Source organism: Stigmatopora argus, chromosome 22 (assembly GCF_051989625.1).
Source record: "Stigmatopora argus isolate UIUO_Sarg chromosome 22, RoL_Sarg_1.0, whole genome shotgun sequence".
NCBI lineage: Eukaryota > Metazoa > Chordata > Actinopteri > Syngnathiformes > Syngnathidae > Stigmatopora > Stigmatopora argus.
The window spans coordinates 7,801,895-7,820,998 of NC_135408.1; the positions used below are offsets into that span (position 1 = coordinate 7,801,895).

General features: G+C 39.4%; 1 protein-coding gene across 9 annotated transcripts in view; it reads right to left on the reverse strand.

Annotated features, from left to right (window-relative positions):
- Positions 1-19,104, reverse strand: part of LOC144067708 (cell adhesion molecule 2-like) — a 126,714-nt gene that overhangs the window by 33,750 nt on the left and 73,860 nt on the right. For 8 of the 9 annotated variants that reach the window (XM_077591554.1, XM_077591553.1, XM_077591557.1 and 5 more), the window contains exons 2-3: positions 15,373-15,399; positions 9,182-9,331 (exon numbers count right to left, since the gene is read on the reverse strand). In XM_077591554.1, coding sequence (XP_077447680.1) covers positions 9,182-9,331; positions 15,373-15,399 — 177 coding nt within the window. The remainder of the gene's footprint in view (positions 1-9,181; positions 9,332-15,372; positions 15,400-19,104) is intronic. The other variant, XM_077591555.1, reaches the window with a different exon arrangement.

Consider the following 19,104-nt stretch of genomic DNA (forward strand, 5'->3'; position numbering starts at 1 on the left):
CCAACAATCGTAGTCATAGTTACTGTATAAATATGGGCAATTTTTAAAAGGGTATTTTAGGTTTTATCTATTTGTTGCAATGATGTGCTCACTATTTGATAACTTTTTTTTCTGAATATGAATCATTTACAATGACTACAGTTGTACAGCTGCAAAATCGGCTAAGATCAATTTCAGACAGTGCAGGGTGATCCTGACAGCTGTTTTTGAATATTTTATTAATTTCAGTAGACGGCATTAACAGTATTTTCCCAACGGAGGCATGCTGTTGATTTTACTGAGCTGCCAAAAGGGAAATTTGTTTAAAGCAAGGTTTTTAAGTTGCCATTGCATCACTTAAACCTTCATTTGAGTTGTGACGATAATAATGCTCAATTCCAATCAAACTAGGGACAAATTGAAGTAGCTTATTATTGTGAGATGAGCCCCAAAGTGGAAGTACAGTATATGGAATTGAAACAAATCCACAACATTTTATGTTATCAAACACACAGCTGTGAAAAAAATAGACATGGTCTCCTAGGAAAAAAAGCCCATTAAAAGAGAAATTGTTTGTTGCAAGCTATGCAAAAAGGTCAAATAGGTCTTGTTTGCTTTTAGGATCAAATGTGGCATGTTTTTAACCTTATGTAGAATGTTCAGCTGAATTATAAATCACCACAACAAAAGGGTGTCCTTATGTGAATACACAAATTCAACCACTTGGAAAAGTTCTCATAACTAGACCAAATGCAACACATTTTCAAGAATCAAAAAAAAGCCTGTGGGAGAAAAAATATATATATAAAATGGAACCTCCTGTCAAGATTTTGATGTACAACTCAGAAAGGACCAACATTTTTCAGGAAAAAGCTTCATCAAACTAACTTCAACTTAAAACATATCCTGTACAGAAAGCTGCTCTGGAGGCTGTTTTCCTGACAATATTTCCCAATTAAAACCCCCAATGTTTCTCGCGGCGGCAGACTTCTAAAAATGGGTTTGTCTGATGGCACTTTGTTGCGCGTTAATAGGCTTCCAAAACCCCAACAGACAAGGCCTTTAAAACATATATACACACGGAACACTATGGGGCTTGATCTTGTGGCTGGGTGCCCAAAATAATGATGGCGGCTCCACAGCGATGACTATTATCCTCTTGTGTGCGATGACATTGGACCAGCAAACTGTCCAGTGATCCTCCAAATTCACAACACTTGGATTGTGAACCAGACTAGAAAACAGGCAATCATTTGTCTTTTGTTTGAGGCCAAAAATGAGCAAAACTAGCAAGTGGAAGCAGGCCCAGAAATCTCTTTTTTCCCCCTCCAGGCACTGGCACTGGCTGCAGAGCAAGTGAACACCATTAAAAGCAGCACGTAGGTAAACGTGTGCTTATACAAAGTATAAATATGACTAGGTAGAAAGCGCGATTGATACATTAGGATTTCTTTAACTGTACAGGACGCCAGCATGCATAAGCAATGAGCTCCAAGTATAAATTCACTTACTTTCAGGCTATCATGTTTGCAGATCCGCTCAACAACCTTTTCCTCCCCTTGCCCTTCCCTCTCATCCCCGCCATCCCATCCGCCGCCTTCATCTCTCCAGGGAACGCCTGTATCCGTATAGAACCCTGGCAGGTGTTTGCTCATTCAGCTGACACAGTTTTATAATGAGAAAAGTGCAAATTTCTGAATATACATTCAGCCCGCCGACGTCTGGAAGCGACGGCTCTCTTTTTCTTGTCAACAACTCATCAGGGGGACTTGACTCTGTCGGCCACGGACGGCGGCGCAATGCATGCGAAAGAGACAGCACGGGCGGGAGAGTGATGCAAAAAGAATGTTTTACTGAATAATGTAGATTTGGAATCACTGACATTTCACCAGCCCCTTTGCCTTTTCTGAGGGGAGGTGATGCTTTAGCAATGTTACATTTGGTCACTGTCTGTATAATAATTGGCCTGTGGAGATTATGTGGCAGTTCTGTTGGGCACGGGCAGTTTCATAGAAGTAGGTCGGTATAAAGCTCATGGTCTGGAGATCAGGTGGAAGTTTTTTTACTTGGATCATTGAGGTGGCTTTGGGCTATCGCCATGTGTGTATTTCAGTGGCGGGCCGTCAGGGCCTTCAAGGCTTTCTCTGCTGGCCTAAGAAATATCTGAATCATATATTATATTTTGTCCATCAATACTTATTAAATAATTCCAAATTGTCTGTTAGCTTCCTTTCATTGCTTTTCCCCCTGGTTGCACTGCTTCCAGGTGTGTGTTTTCATATTGAAGCATTTAACCAATCACATTTCAGCCATTATTTGTTGCCAGGGTCAGAAATCTGCCTCAAAGCCTTCACAATCAGTTCTGCGGGCTCTGCTGCATTAAACAAGCGTCGATAAGACTCTTGCTTTTACCAATCAGAGTTCGAGTGGCAACACCACAATGTATTGTCGCAGGCGTAGGGATACGTCATTGCCTTGTCGCAGGCGGAGGGATACGTCATCGCTTTCACCAACTATGATTAGCTGCCACACTGTATCTGGAGCTAGCTGCACAAGCAAATATATTGTTGTGTTGATTTAAAGCCATTTTCAAGAGAGGAGGATGGATATTGTGTACAGTTAAAAAGGATTTTTGGTGAGTAAAATATGGCTATATTCCTAAATAATATTTCAATTGTGGGCCCGGTTCTGATATCTGAAAAGCTGCAGTGTTTGTATTTAATCACTAAATGCTGCTAGGAAGTGGATTCTACCCCATTTTTGTGCATTGATTTATTGATTATTTTTTATGTGTCGCAGCTGTAGCTGCAGTCGAGGTTTTATAGCCATAAAGTAGTTTTTGAGGGTTGGATTGATTCATTGAAGGCGCTACAAGAAAATGCACGGACCGCCACTGGTATATTTATATTTTTGAAAAAGAAAAAACATGGTGATTGAAAAAGCTAAAAATGGACGTTCTGTATTCATTGCTATCTAAATTCACTACTTGCCATGAGCACTTTGGGCTCACGAATTGATACCAAACCAATTCGAAAATACAAATCCTTCATGCTCCGATCCATACATTTTCTATTCTATTCTGTACTGCTTGTCCTCATTAAGAGAGCGTGAGCTGGTGCCTATCTCAGCTGGCTTGAGGCAAAAGGCAGACTTCCGTCTGACAGTCAATAATCGGGCCAGCCACATATAGACAGCTTTTCCATCACAATGTAAAAACTGATTTAACGAGAATTAAGCAAACTAGATTGAAAATGCAAGTGACCTCAAAAAGTTGTTGTTTTTCTGATACTCGATAAAGTCTGTGGCCAAGTTAGATACAATACTTTTAATGATCAACACTATGTTTAAAAAATATCATAACATAAAAAACAATAGAGATTGAAAGGGTGATACATTAATTAGAATTATACAATAAAGGCTGATTAAAAGTGTGTTCATTGGGACAGTGAACCTTAAATGGAATACATTCCGAGTATTGGCATTTGTATTAGAAGTAAAATAGTGTATTATAAAATGATACTTACAATATCCTTTTATATATACTACAAAATGTGATTTAGGATGCATTTATAATTTGAAGAAAAAAAACTGAAGTGTCGATATTGCTTTTGAAAGAGCTCAAGGACTAAAAGAAAACATGTGAGTCTAAAGGTACAAGCCAATTAGATGTTTTTTTTAAATATATTTTGTCCTTAGGTATTTTTGTATTTCAACCTTGCAAACTATAAGTAGTTAGATTTGAACCTCCTCTTCGCTGTGCCTCGCTAAGGAAACCAAAGAGAAGCAGAACATTTTTAATTGCGTCGGGAAAATATGCCAGAAGAAAAAAAATCTTTTGTGCAATAAAAGCTGCATATTACACAATTCTGTACAAAGATGTGCACAGGGGTTACAGAAAGAGAATGCGGGGGCAGCTTGTTGAAGGTCAGAGAAAAAGTTTGACTGTCTTTCACAGGTTATAACTGTGTCTGAAAGCTCTCATAAAATGCCTCCTTAATTCCTCGCCTTTATCCCACAGAGGCCCACATCCCCTTACCCTTTTCCTATTTTTCCTATTCTCCTCATGTTTTATGATCCTTGTGTTGAAGGAAGGGGACTTGTAAAAGATTTACGATTTACAGCTGAGGTTTTTTCTCCTATCAGAGCAAACACCAACAATATTTGGCCCAATATGAAATCGTGCTTCAAAAAGTACAAAATCTATCTCAATAGTTTTCCTTTCCCTTCAAAATCGAGTTGGATTTCTACGCTAAATTGATATTAGCCAGACACATAAGTAGTTTTACATTCAGAGCACACAGCAGAGGCTAAAAATGAATACTTGGCCCTTCACTCCTCACCTGTAACACTCATCTTAATGTTTGACCAGATTCAATCAGTAAGCAGATGTCACTGGTAGAAATTAAATTTATTATCCATTGCCATTTCCTGCCAGGATGTTGCTTAACCTCCCATCGCTGACAACATGTGGGGCTACTTTAGAAATGGTTTGACAATGAACACATTGGCTGACAAGAAATTTAGGGCGCCTACTGCTGGGAGCGTGTGCAGTCGTTTGGTCGCCGATCTTTTGGTCGCCGGACTTTTGGTCGCGGTCTTTTGGTCGCCTGGACCCAAACAACGGGGCGACCAAAAGACCGGCGACAAAACAAGGTAAAACAACACGGTCTACGCATCAATAAAAGCCAACAAGGGCCCTGAGCTGTTTCACTGAGAGGACGTGTGAGTGTATGAGTTTGTATGTACATGCGTTGTCCCTTTAAGAAGCTACGTCAGTCAGGGTCTTAACAAGTTCTCCAACAATACACAATAAAAGTCTGGGAAATTTTGCGCTTTTCTTTAGCCTAATAATTAATAGGGCATTAAGTATGACTAAATAATAATTTGCAGTTTGTATTTAGGGAATTTGAGCAACAATTTAAATGGTAATTATCAATAACCTTCCGGGCGACCAAAAGACCGGCGACCAAACGACCGAGTACCGCTGGGAGTCAGCAGGGAGAGGCTTCAGCACCGCCACGATCCTCGTCAGGGATGATTTAAAATGTCAAATGTGTTTTTGTCACTCTATTCCAGCTATGAATAGTGACAGGCAGAACAATTATTCACAATTCCATCAGGTGGCAGAAGATAAAATATGCCTGTATATTCATTTGTTGCCATTCACACCAAAGAAAACGTCATGGCTTCCAAGAATAGACAGCTTGTGTTCAATTGAACAGACCCGCATTTTACACTGAATGTGAGACATCATCATCATTTCAGCATTTTGTTTAGCGTTGTGCTGGGATACTATTGGAAACAATGACTTCATGGAATATTGTGTCAAACGCTGACATTTTGTGCCAGTAAATCCAATAAACTGGTTTAGGATTTCAAGGGTTCAGTGGAGAAAAAAAAGTGAAGGCAACATTGAAGAATTAAAGACCGATCCTCTCGCTTAGCGGAGTACCGTGCATTCAAGAGTTCAGCAAATGCTTGTCTTAATAAGTTCTTCTCTATTCAATATCAACACAAAGGTAATTCCGCATTGCTTTGAAGGCTGGTCACATATTTCAAATTGAAGACACGATTATACAATTTCCAAATGAAAGAATTGGCATTCATGAATGACACACTGAAAATACAGCTGGGTCTTAATGTTCTGCCTTAGACACTACTCATCCATACTTGCAAATAGTTCCTAGAAAAGTAATTATTCATTGGTTTTCTATGCTTTGGGAGCAATGAAGATATTGTAATTATAGATCATACAAAAATGTCGCCTTCCTTGAACTTAAGCTATTATCATGTCTTAAGTTTCACGGAAGCAAAAGGGCAATTTGTAAAAGGATATTGGCCTCTTTTGAGACGTATAAAAGAGAGAATCCCTCTTGCCCAGTGCTCATCTGTCTCTTGCTGCCGAGGCACAGATTAAGTCCCTCAGTGGTGTCGTGATGGGGAGGACAAAGTGCCTACTTTTGCGCCAATGACTTATTTGAAATTCAAACAACCCTTTGCAGTCGTCGGAGCGTTCAGCAAGGACGAGTGACAAGAGGAGTCTCTTGCATCCGTCTAAGTGTCTCGAAGGTGAACCATCGTCAGCTGTGATATTAAAAGCCTTGGCGGCGGCGGCCAAAGCTCGCAGGATTGGTCGAGTTGTTCGTAGCAATGTCTGGGATAATATACTATGCCGCTAACTTTACCGGCGGTAGTAGGTGGTAATCTTTGTCCACTAACGTAGACATCATTTTTTTTGTTTATGGCATTGTTGCCATTCGTCAATACATTTTTATCTCTATTTTTTTTGGGGGGGGGATAAAATAATGATGGTGCTGATAATTTCATGTTTTATTTATGTATTTTTAGTTGTTTTGGGATTGTGAAAGGAAAGCACATAGCTATTTCTAATAGACTCGTAGCATGAAGGAGGCATACTAGGAACTAAAAATTGGGGGAATTTTTCTTTGAAAATGGCTTCCAGTTGGAGAGTAAAATAACCAAATTGTCCATTCTGATGAATTGCACTCAAAATGTTTCACTATGTTCAAAAACGCATACTGGCCCATTGCTGTCTCTAAATCACCAGCAATTGGCACAAATGGGTTGGAAATCTGTCACAAAAAAACACCCCCTAACTATTACCACATCATTTCCTCCATGGTTTTGTGTAGTTAATACCAAACTCTCATCCAAATGTTTCAGAACAAATTGATGCTCACCGGACTGTAAAATGTGTTTTCATTTTCAAACTTGAATTGTTCAAATTTTGTGTGATGAAGGGGGGACAAAATATTTTTCACTTTTGATTGCCTCACTGGCTTGAAAGTGTTTTCTGTCCACCAGCAGCATTCTTCCACCAACCCCAATGTCACTCGCTCCATTAATGTCAGCTTAGTTTAACTATCACAACAAGAATAAAGGAATTTAAAGCTATGTCATGTCAGAAGGAATTGCGATAGGGACCAGCAGGTCGACGGTATCAAAAAAAAAAAGAGTACTAGTCCAAACGGGCTCAAGTTTACGGTTGACTTCAGTACCCAGACGTAACATAAGTCTGGTCAACAACAAAAATGTAATGTGGCATAAAAACAATAATTTCCAAATGTTTTAGCTGTCCGGAAATCAAATCTGGAGTTAGATTGTTTTCTATCACGTTGATAAATTAAAATAACTGCAGTTTATTCCACTTGCAGTGTACTTAAAAATCCACTTGCAACAATGAGGTCTATTATTGATAAACAATTGAAATGTATTACTTTCTTTGTGATGTAATAATTGCTGTAATGCTTGATAACAAGATGCTTAAGCAGTATTGGTGTAAGCAGTGTTTTGATTTAGCATGCTATTTTTAGCTACCAAGTTTGCGTCAGTCATGTATTTGCTCCAACCATTGTGGAATACTAATATTCTATTTTGGCTGGACGGTGAACTGAAGTAAATGTCTTTGCTAAATACCGTGCCATATAGTATATTGTGTGATGTATATAATCAGAGGAAGATAAGACATGGTTAATCTAAAAAAAAACATGACGTAACAGAGCCAAACTAATGTCATTTTTTAAATCAGGCCCGACAAATTAGCCAAAATCACCATCTTGTTAGCTAAAAATATTTTTAAGCATTTGTTATTAAATTGCTGTCACATTTCAACATATAATTCCAGTTAATGAGAGAATGAAAAACGCCTGCAGTTCAGGGTGTCTTCAATTTCCCCGAGGCAACGGTTTATTTTTATTTTTAATCTTATTATGCAAGCGGTTCACCATAAGTTCATTTTGATTTTGCCACATACATACCGTGGCTTTTTGTCAGAACACGAATATTGAGGACTGTTAACTCTGCAACAAAGCCTGCAAAAAATAGATTGATGTTTCTTCGAACGAAGCCTTCTAAATCCTGATGTTTGAATTGTATCTTTCCGAAAATAGGATCACTATCGACTCTATCAACAATCCTCAAATTACGCTGATGTGAATATAATGAGTGTCACACACACACAAATAAATCTATGATTATAACTAAGAAAACTATATACAAAAAGTCACAGCGGGGTTGGGTATTTGAGCAAAAGTATGCCTGCTCCTAATCCTCGTCTTTCTCCCAGCAGGCAGAAGCAACATTAATCTGCAAGAAACTGTGCTCACAGCCGTTTGCAGCTCAGACATCTTCTTACACTGCCAGCGGCACTTTGGAAACACTCAGCATCGCAGCGCGCCCATCAGCATGTGCATGTGAAATGCCACGTCGGGCAAGACAAGCACAAACATGAGGCAAGCCACCCCCGCCAAAAGAAGTGCAATGCAATTCCGGGGTCTCAGTAGTAGCTCTACTGATAATAGGAGAGTCTCGGGGTGCCTTTTCCATTTCCAATCTGGCGCAGCTCTGCATTGAAAAAGCCACAGAATACGCCCCCGAGCTCAAGCCCCCCAGTGTGATATGGAATAACCCGCAGAGCGCATCAACTGTTGAATTTGATGCTTTTTTACGGCCGCTCTGACGGAAATTCGCTCGTGTATGCGGCTTCTCGTACGTAGTGTACAAACGCACACACCAAGAGAGCCAGTGAGCCAGAGGGCAGAGAGACGGGGATAATGGAAGAAGTGTAAATCCCACATGTGCTTAATCCGGACACTTACAAGAGTGTGTGATTCATACTCTATTACACTCCACTAATGGTGCCGGGAGACGCTGCGGCACACAATCAGTCAGCAGACTTGAACCCGCAAAAAAAAAACATCCATGAATCCTCTTCACGGGATTTAACTAAAGAGGGTGTAAAAGGTCAAAATAAAGCTTTTGTACTTATTAGCGATTAGAACAATGGCGGCTCTGAGCCACGCCCACATGATCATCAATGACATGCAGCTGAACAATTTGACTTGCCAGCTAAAATACATTTGGGATTTAAAAGGGAAAATTGTGAGGAGGATCGGACACTGATGGGAAATCCTTATTTGAGTTTGTGTACCGACTGCAGTGAGCAAATGCTTTAAAAAAAGATTATCTGTGAGTGTTGTACTCACTTCTGATTCCCACACTATCAATATTTTAAAGACATTATGAATAAAAGAGCATTTGGCTGGCGTCTTCTCCCCCAAAATAAAAGAAACTGATTTCTGTTGTGCTTTTAACTAAATTTCAGTTGCTGCATTATGTTTGTTAATGTGCGCAAAACAGACAAATACACCCAAGCCATGTGGATTGATTTGAATCGACTCACCCTTTTTGTCGCCGAAGAAGAGAGTTTGCTGTGCCGGGTTCGACCACTGGAGGGAGGTGTTGTCGTTGTACTCCACGCGACATGTCATGTTGGCCGTGCCTCCCTCTGTCACGGTGACATTCTGAACCAAAGGATGCTGACCGCTGATGCCTGCAACACAGAACCGAAAACACATATGACACCCATTTACTAATCATTCGGTTACTTCGTTTGAACAGACGACAAAGATCTGTTTAGTTTGAAGAAGAAAAAAAAAAAGAATTGGCACATAATGAATTGGTCCGAGGGTGCATTTAGCGTGAAGTGGCAAGCCTGAAACCTTGCTAAATGGAGAAAAACAAATTAAAAATCTGCTCCCAGAGGACCTGTGAACATGCGTGGGTGTTGCTATGTCAAAAACACCGAAATGTGAGACAAGTCCGCATTTACATATGAAACTGGAATTGCAAAGTCAAGCTTTCAGCACCATGGAGAGGTCTGAGATTTCAGCACAGCAGACAGTTGCAGATAACGCTTCTTTCTGTGCATGCATCTATTTTCAATGCTGTTTGCTTATCCGCATTCGGGTGGGAGATGAGATGAAATCTAACCCGGTTGATTTTGCCAGTTTATCCCTGGTCACTTGTCAGTCCAAAAGGGACAAGCAAGATCGGAAAACATTGGTGTGAAGGCAAGAGCTTGGATTCGAAACACCTACCTACACATTCTAAGGATGAGTGAATTCATTCTGAGGAAGGAAACAAGTAAATAAAAATAACCATAAATCTCTGTTCCCATTCCCAGAGGAAGGGCTTGAAAGGCTTAGGTTAGGGAGATTATTCATCCCTCACTTAAATCTTATTTTAACCCCCCAGGACAGGATCATCAAGTTAAAAAAATATAAATAAATAAAATACATTGGGTAGATAAATTGAAAATAAATAGCACATTGAAAATAAAAGTGATTCAAAGTCATTCCCAGTCAAACACTTTCAGTGAGAGCCCAGGTATGAAACAGTAAACAATTGCATAAATTGAGCTTGCGTGGAGGGAGCGGGGAATTTTTGGGAGGAGGTGAAGGAGGAAAGAAGACGGATCTAAGTCAAAGAGCACGGGTCATTTCCAGTGTTGATTAAGGCCTCCCAAGGTTAATCATGCGGAGAAGAGATAGAGAGGCAAGACGAGGAGGAGGCAAATGGATCGGAGCTTTGGGAGGAGAGAAATGTTTTATTCATGGAAGTTTTGCATGAAGCGTGCTCTGCCCCGTGATTTAGCAGCTTCCCGCCGCTGTCCTTGTGCTCTTTATTGCTTCCTCTCTTCACATCACTTACTTTTTGTCTCATTTTTCCCCAACTAATGCCGAAGGGCTACCGATACGTACAGTTAACCCCATTGGGAGAGAGTTGATTTCCTCTGCTCAAGCCACAAAGGGAAAGTAACAGTCAACCTTCTAAATTCATGGTTCTCGGAGATCAGTTTTGAGGAAGGCCCTGCAAAGTGTGACAGCCACAGTTACCGGTCAAAACTTGCAATTAAAAGGTGGAGTTTGGGAGCAACGTTCCTGCTCAATGGAATAGAGTACAAGTTGAATTTCTCCTTAAAAGAGACATTTAAGAAAATGTCAACAACAACTACCTGGTGCCAGAATTCGAGATCATGTTGCAAAGAGTTAACCTATAAACAATTACAGGTGGTTTTCAAAATACCAGGTTTGCCACTTCACATTCTTGGCATTTTCAACATCCCACCCTGACTTATCACGTCTCTATCCGACTTATCTTCCTTTCTCTTTTCCTTCAGTTACAAGTCCCTCTTCACATAGTAATTAGAATTGGACAATAGTTCATAGGTAGCATGTGTTTAAATGTATTTTTCTTGTTTTTCTTTTCTTCATTTGTCTGTTTCCCTTTTCTCTGTCATGCCCAAATCTTGTCCACCAATTTCTCCCAATAAATAAAAGAAAATAAACAATCCCACTGGGAGTATATCCAACTCCTAGGTGGCACATTAAAACCGTTCAGTCAATAAGAACACTCAGACTCCCATTCTCCGTGTTTATGCGGCTGAGCAGGACAGGTTTAGAGGAAGAATATTGACTATCAAGCATTTGGTATCACTCTAAAGCCCATGCAAGTAATTTTACTTTGAGTTGATTTGTTAAAGCTATATAGTTCCTACAGAACTCAATATAAACTTGTCTTTGCAAGATGGTTGTCTCACACGGCTGGTAATGGGACTCAGAATAATTTACAGATCAAACATGAATCCTTTTCACAAGGCCAAAACCACATTTTCGCAAAGAGAAAATAACGGGCAAGCTACTACAGGCGCAAGTTATCCTACAGAAAAGTTGTGGATACACAAATACAAACACTCAAATCCTATTTTGTCTGGCTTGCACATAAAAACAGTCTCACAGACGTCATATGTATAAAAAATAAAAAATGAATATTTGGATCCTAACCATGATCCTAAAGTTCTTTAGAATCGTCCTATTTCTGTGCGGTCAATGCAAATGTTTAAATTTAGAAGAAAATAAAATGATACCAACATATGCGAGAGTGGTCATTAATTAATATTGCATTAGAAAAATTGTTCAATTACTTTACTTAAGAATTGGTGGGAGTCTACATTTGCCATTATAAGGGAATGGATGCTAGCCTCTGCAAACTATAATGTGAAAAATGGCCCACTTTTGCAACATTCATTAAAAAAATTCAGACACCCCCACGGACACACACAGGTTGCACACACCAAGGTGGAACCCCATGACATCCAGTAACCTCTCCGAATTAATGGTCCACCAGGACAGAAAGGGCCAAAGGCACCGCCATGATGGTTGTATTAGAACAATGAAGTACTTTGTGTGCATAATTGACCAGTGGAGGAGCTTCTTTGCTTCTCCCTTCTGGCCACCCAGACCTGATTCAAATGTATCTCCTGAGGAAAAGAGGCAGCTGCTCTCCCCTGATTTCCATGTCTAATTTTAGATCTTCTCTCCAACTCGGAGCTTTCCTCTACTTTCTTTTCCAGTTCACACGCACGCCGTTCAATTCCCTGCTCTGTCCTATCCCTGGCTGTCGTGCAATTTCACTCGGAGTTGATCCCTGAAGGGTGCATTTCCACATTCTTGGGCTCTTTTTCATTTATCTTGATCTTTCCACCAGTCTAGCTTCCCTTTGTGCATGGGAAGAGCACATGGTGGGGGGTTGAGTTTAATTGCCCTCGACTGAATGACATGCCAACTCTGAGGCAGCTTCCTCATCTCCATGACATTAGCATGTGATGCAATGGGGAAATTAGCTCCTCTTCATTTAATTTGAACGACATCTTTCCAGATGAAGCACTAAAATTTAACATTGGCTCTGATCAAATGGTAAATTATGTTTCAATAAAATAAAAATGACTTCCTCACCACCAAGCTGACTCTGTAGCTAAAAGGAACAGTAGAAAGGAAGGACTCATCTACATCCATTTCCTCATTTATGAGGAGCGCCAAACAATCACGGCTGGCGCAGCGCTTTCCCGACAATCATTTGGACTTGTGCCTCCAAACCACTCATTACAGTCAAACTAGCGCATGCAGTCAATATGGCATCCAGATTTATTATGTTATACGCACACAATGTGTGGCTCTCTCAAAGAGACAGTACACGTGCAAAACTGGTGGAAAAGCAAATTAGAGGACAACTAATAGTAATATGAGAGAATTGAACATGCTTGCTCGGTGTGCTGCGGCTTGACCTTTCAAGCGAGTCTCCTAACTTTACTTATTTAGGCATTCAAGAGGCATTGAAGAAGAGGACGTGCAGCCGGACAGACGGACAGCCTGGAGCTGCTGACCTTTATGTCAGGACTGGAGCTCAACTGAGCTGTACAAGTATGATGTATAACTAGGGGGATAATGGATAAAGGCAGAGCAGGGTTTGTGGTCAGACCGGGTGCTTTCGAGATAGCTGTAAATTACAACTTTACTCATGGGGATCCCAAATCTTGGAGAAAAGACTGTTCCATTACTTTTTGAGATTGCATGTAAATGTTAAAGTTGATCTTGTAAAAAACAATCCTCAGATTTCTTATTATGGAACAGAGTGATGTAAAAAAAAGTTTGTGGGTATGAGATATGATAAGAAACATTTATATGAGTCCCTCAGGTGTGGACCAGAAGACGGTAAAACCCACTTGAGGTAAATTCGATTAAGAAAAAAAAACTACCATTCAAAGGTAAGAATGTAGGGTGAAAAACCCATAAAGTTTGACCGCTAAAATCTCATCCGTTCAACCTTAATTTAAAAGACGTGCCAAGGATGAGGAAATGCGCTGGAAGAGAAAGAACATAAGGATATATTAACTCACATGATGCCTGTGGTTATTTCATCAACAAAGACATAAAAACGGGTGCCGTCATACACTTCAGGACACTTGGTATAAGACCTTTTTTTTTTACTGTGACCGAAGTACGTTTTATTTTAGTTATTAGATATACATTCCAAAATTTGGAAACCTTCCATCATTTGGGAACAAATATTATTTTTCTAGATCTTTGCATTGTTGAACAATTTATTCATTATAGATCCCACATTTATTTCCTTTCATTCATTTTATTTAATGGCTTTTTCGAAATTTGGGCTCTCCTCTTCTCAAAAGTTTTGCAGTAGCTGACACTAAAGATCGCACTTAACACAATGGCATCAAAAGATCTTAACACAGAGTGTGGGATGATATCTCTTACTACTACTCAATTCAACCATAGCATCTGTTGTGCTTTTTAATAAGGGATTGATTTATTAACCTTCCCTTATTTTAGAAAAAAAAAAGAATGATAGCCAGCATATAGTCAATGACTCCAAATAAACTGCCCGGCAGGTACAGTACCGTGGACCCATTTAAATGAATTTGCCAAGCACACACTTCAGGAGGACAAGGGTATCAGGAATGATGAAGAGTAATGGGATCAGACATGGACTTGCATTTACAGTACAACCATTATTGCTGCCACTGATAATGTGATGAGGATGAAATAAAGGTTAACTGTAGAAAAACCCTTGACGTGCTTAATACACTTTGGATTTCAATATAGATTTCCACATTGAATAGAATGGAATTTCATGGGAGAAGATAATCACCGCCATTAGAAGACTACCAACCCGTTACACTAGTTTACATAAAAGGCCGGTAAAATCAGCCATGAATTAGTGAAGTACTTGCACTAGAATCATACAAAAATGGGCACAACTGACGAATCCAAGCTCGACCAATGGTTAATTGATTGACAAAAACATACAAATTACAAACACGAGGGGTGAAAAAGACTATAACTGAACTAACTTTGACACTTGGTGGAAAATGTTTGTTGCGAGTAGTCCATGAAGATTTATTAAGTCCATGCCAATCTACTTTTACAAAACGGAATGACTGTTTCCACTTAGCACTACATTTTATTTGTCCATGACACCATTGAATTGGTAATCCTTAAACTGGCTTGCGTTCCATGCAGATACGGTTGAATTGGTAATCCTTGAACAGGATTGCGTTCCACGCAAGTCATGCCACTTGCCAAGTAATAAACAAAGGCAGTACGGCAGACATCAAACTATGCTGTTTATTGACACTTCCTTTACACAATGTGCAGAATTTTTACTTTCCACATGACTGTCATATTTTTAATTACCATACATAATTCATAAACGGGGGAATGTACAGTATCTCAAATTACATTCTACAAACAAACAATTGGGACCCTAAGGTATAGGTATCAAAATTTAGGATCCTGTTCTGATACCTGTACCGCATCATGTTTGCTTTTTTGCGAAAAATATTTTGGCACTATTATTTATTTATTTATTTATTTCCTCCGCCCCCATGAATAAAGAAACCAAAACACAGCAGATCTCCAAACCCGTCTGTGTCTGAAAGGGTATCATAATATTTGAATTATAAAAAATAAAAACAATTTAATGTGGTCTTTTCACGACCTAAATGCATTTCCCACATTGTTAGAGTTTTGTGGTTTTACCAAATGGATCATAATCAAAATGTTGGTATCGTGACAACACTGTTTCGGTAGCATTCAAGATGGGAATGTCATGTTTGTGTCCCATTCGTATGATACCAAGTGGAGTCGTACTGCTTAGTGGAAACTACTAGGTTACCAAACTACACATCTGATTCATGTCCTAAATGGAGCTAAACTAAAGATGGCCACCACTCACCTCTGACTTTGCCTTTGGAAGCCATCACTGGTGTCCCCAAGAAGACAAAAGGGGGGGTTGAACAGACAGCGAGAGGAAGGAAAAGAGAAAAAAAAAAGAAAAAAAAACCAACAAAAAGGGACAAAGACAGAATACATGATTAGACAACTGTTGGAACAACAGCATGTCTCTATATTCTAGGAGGTGTAAAAATGTCTTCTTGAAAAGAGTCCTTCAAAATTGAATGTATAACACGGCCAATTCTAATCAATTCACCGCGACGTGAGCATCTCGCAATTTGGCAACCCTGTAGGTTGGCTGCTATTGACGACTCGGAGCTGTATTTCATCCGAGAAATCATCCAAGCAAACACTGCCGAAGGTTCACGCCCGCTGTTGACTGACAGCAGTGTAATCAGTCACGAAATGTTCAGATAGGAATACCTTCTGAGAAGAAATAACTTATGACAGAATGACAAGGACGTAGCATAGCTTGACATACTGATCATTTGATTAAAAAAGGAGATTTTTGGATTACTCAAAATTTTGTGTATATTTCCATATAAATATCCCATATCCTATATACTGTGGAAACCTTGATTTTTAGTCCAGTGTCATTTCTATGTAGACATATTGTTTTTTCCTAAAATTAGGAGAGCAAAGAGTTGGGGTTTGGCAAGAAAAATGGAGGAAGGCTTGTTTGCTTGCTCTGCAGGAGTATTACTGTTACTTAGCAACTGACACAGACAATAGTTCCAGGAAGTCCCAGGAAGCTGAAAATGTGGACATTTAATTTCACTCTCTCAGACCCCAATTTTAGCATTCAATGCACAGAATGATTTTAATGGGCACCCATCAACTGCTTTATGTCCTCAAACTGTTGCGTGCACAATCAAAGCAAGCTTCACTCCAAATTCTTTCTCTCATTTATAAGCAAATGCGTATTACTTAACAGAACCCTAGATGATTAATATTGTGCAATATAAAGTACTGACACTATTTTGTACTATGGCAACTTATATTGTCATGAAGTATTAAAAAAAACGTATTGACAATTTTCCCTCAAAAAGAGCGATTAAATGTAAACTTTTGTTTAGGTAAATTTTTGTAATATTCAACATTAACTTCTAGTCGTTTGCAGTAGTGAACATCTGCATGACTATAATAGGTTGCGCACTCAGAGTGACCTCAATGAATTAAATATGTTGTTATAGTTGCAAGAAATGGCTATTACATGAAGTCAATTCATACCTCAAGGCAACATTCCGAGTATCAACATGAATTTACTTTTCATTCCAATACCTGGGTCACTGGCTCATCTGGCTCAAGGCTAACATTATGAGCAAATAAAACGTGTGAGGCAGAGAGAGTGCGTTCCTAGGGTCACAATAGTGACGCGCAGAGATGTGAACAGCTTGTTGTCAGTCTCCGAGCATCAGCAGGGGAGATGTCATAAATAAACTGTGTGATACTTCATACAGGCGCCACCTGCTGTGACTCATATCCACATACACAAGGCACTGCGGTGATCACAGTGCTCCCTGAGGGTAAAGGTCTCGTGGGAGGACCAGTGTTCATTTCCCAGTCTTGTCAAAACTGACTTTTTATATCTTAAGACTTTTTACACCTTTTTGGGGGGCTTTGTGGTTTTCCTTGCAAGCAGAAGCAGATTTGCCCTGGAGTCAATTCTCACTAAGCACAAGTGCCAAAGAAGCAAATGTGACACTGGTTATTAAAACACAGCACGCCAAAGTGCTCCAAATCTCAAATAACAAAAAAGATGTTTCCAAGAAATGACATGAGTAATTCCATAAACTTAAGGTCCAGGACCCTATGGCTGTGACATGCAACAATCCCACACATTCACTGACTCCGTTCAGTCTCGTTTTGATTAAAATAGGTTTCCTTACCAACATAACGGCAAGTATAAACGCTGGTGATTCATCCAGTCTGGTGCATTTAAAAAGCCATGTCTTTCACAGTTTCCAGATGTCCTGATCAAGACCGGTGGGCACCAAATCTAATAAAGCTGAGGCAAAGCCAATGAACAGTGCATATATAGTGAGTTTGCACAATTTATGCCTCTCTGTATTCATACAATAACACACCATCTATACTTTTCTATCACCATTCAGACAATGTTGCAGAAGGGGAAGGTTCACAGAGGTATTGGTACATTTTGTAGAATTTGTCTCCAGGCAGTGCACTTAGTGAAGACTGCGGTCAGTGTAGGGGTGGTGGCAGGGTGTATAAAAGTATGGAGAGCTGTCTTTACTATAGCAATGTGTGATTTTTGATGCCTGGTACACATTCAGTTTGCAACCAACATTCCAACAGTGGCCAAGATGCTATTGCCAAAGTATTTAGCAAGAATCCAATGACAAGAATACATTTATAAATTAGGTTCAAAAATGTATTCACGCATGCAACAGTTAAAAAGGAAAATGCCAATATATGCATTCTCCCATTTGCATCGAGTCATTCATAAAATTGTGATGGCTTTTTTTCTTTTTATTCTTACATCACCACAGAATAAATATGGCCAAATGTGTCCCGTTCAGTCCAGCATATGCTTACGGCTGCAATTCATCTCGAAGCAATAAAGACAATGGTAAACATTTCTTAAAGATGGCATCATGCTTGTTTGCTGTTGCTTATTGAAAACATATTGGCAGCTTTACCAAATCGGTCTACTGTGACATTGTTCCATCACATGACAGGGAGTATGCATGTTTGTTTCATCATTTAAAGATTTTCACTGCAGATATCCGTGTAGGACGGATATTTGTGTTACCATCTGTGGTGATGATGCTGCGAAGTCTGTTCATGTGCAAATGACAGCATGCAATCTGGATTTTTTTTCTAATACATTTGCTGTATCACAGTAAGCATAAAGGCAATGGTCACCGCAGTTAGTTTAGATAGACGCTGTCAAAGAGGAACAGTGGTGTCTTGAGTTAACGCCCAAATTTGCAATGAGAACAGAGCGTCAATCACTTGCAGATTTTTGCAATTTGAAATAGGGAAGACTTTTCTCTGTAGTTTGATTTTAGTCATCATTTCAGAAAATGTATCAGTCATTTTTTATTTACTTATTTTCATCTCATTTTTTTGCAATGGCTCTGCTTGAATTCAAAGTAAGACTGGCGCTATAATCTCCTGCAGCTTTCTTTTTTCTTGAAAGTTGTAGGCTCTTCTTATGTATCATCATTTGGCCTTTTCAAGGAAACTCCCCAGGGATATTTGCATTTTACTCATTTCTGGTAGTTTGTGGGCTTACACTTTTACTGCTGTACCACATGAGCCAAGAGGTTTGACGCGTATGAAGAGGCACAGTGTGCACTTGATTTTTAATCTCTCTGTGTAAATGGCTTGGTGGTTGGGGACCGCTGGCTGAGATGACAATTCAATTAAGTAAGTAGAATAATACATCCAATTCTATCGCAGTGCAATTCTACACCACTACAAAATCTCTAATTTAAACAAGACTATCACTGATGAAAACATGGCATTTAAAGCTGTGTCCAATTAATGTTCATTACATTCCAGGAAAATTCATACTTATGCTGTTGTTTTTGAGGGACAGTTTAAATTCACAAGATGAATTTTGTGCATTAAAACTGTAATAACGGCAGCACTTCTCAGTGAAGGATAAGTCATTTTCTCTTACAATTTCTCCAGTCATGCAGAAATAAAATTTACTTCATAACACGTGAGTGAGAATTCTATGGTAAAGAACATTTGTCTTTTCAAT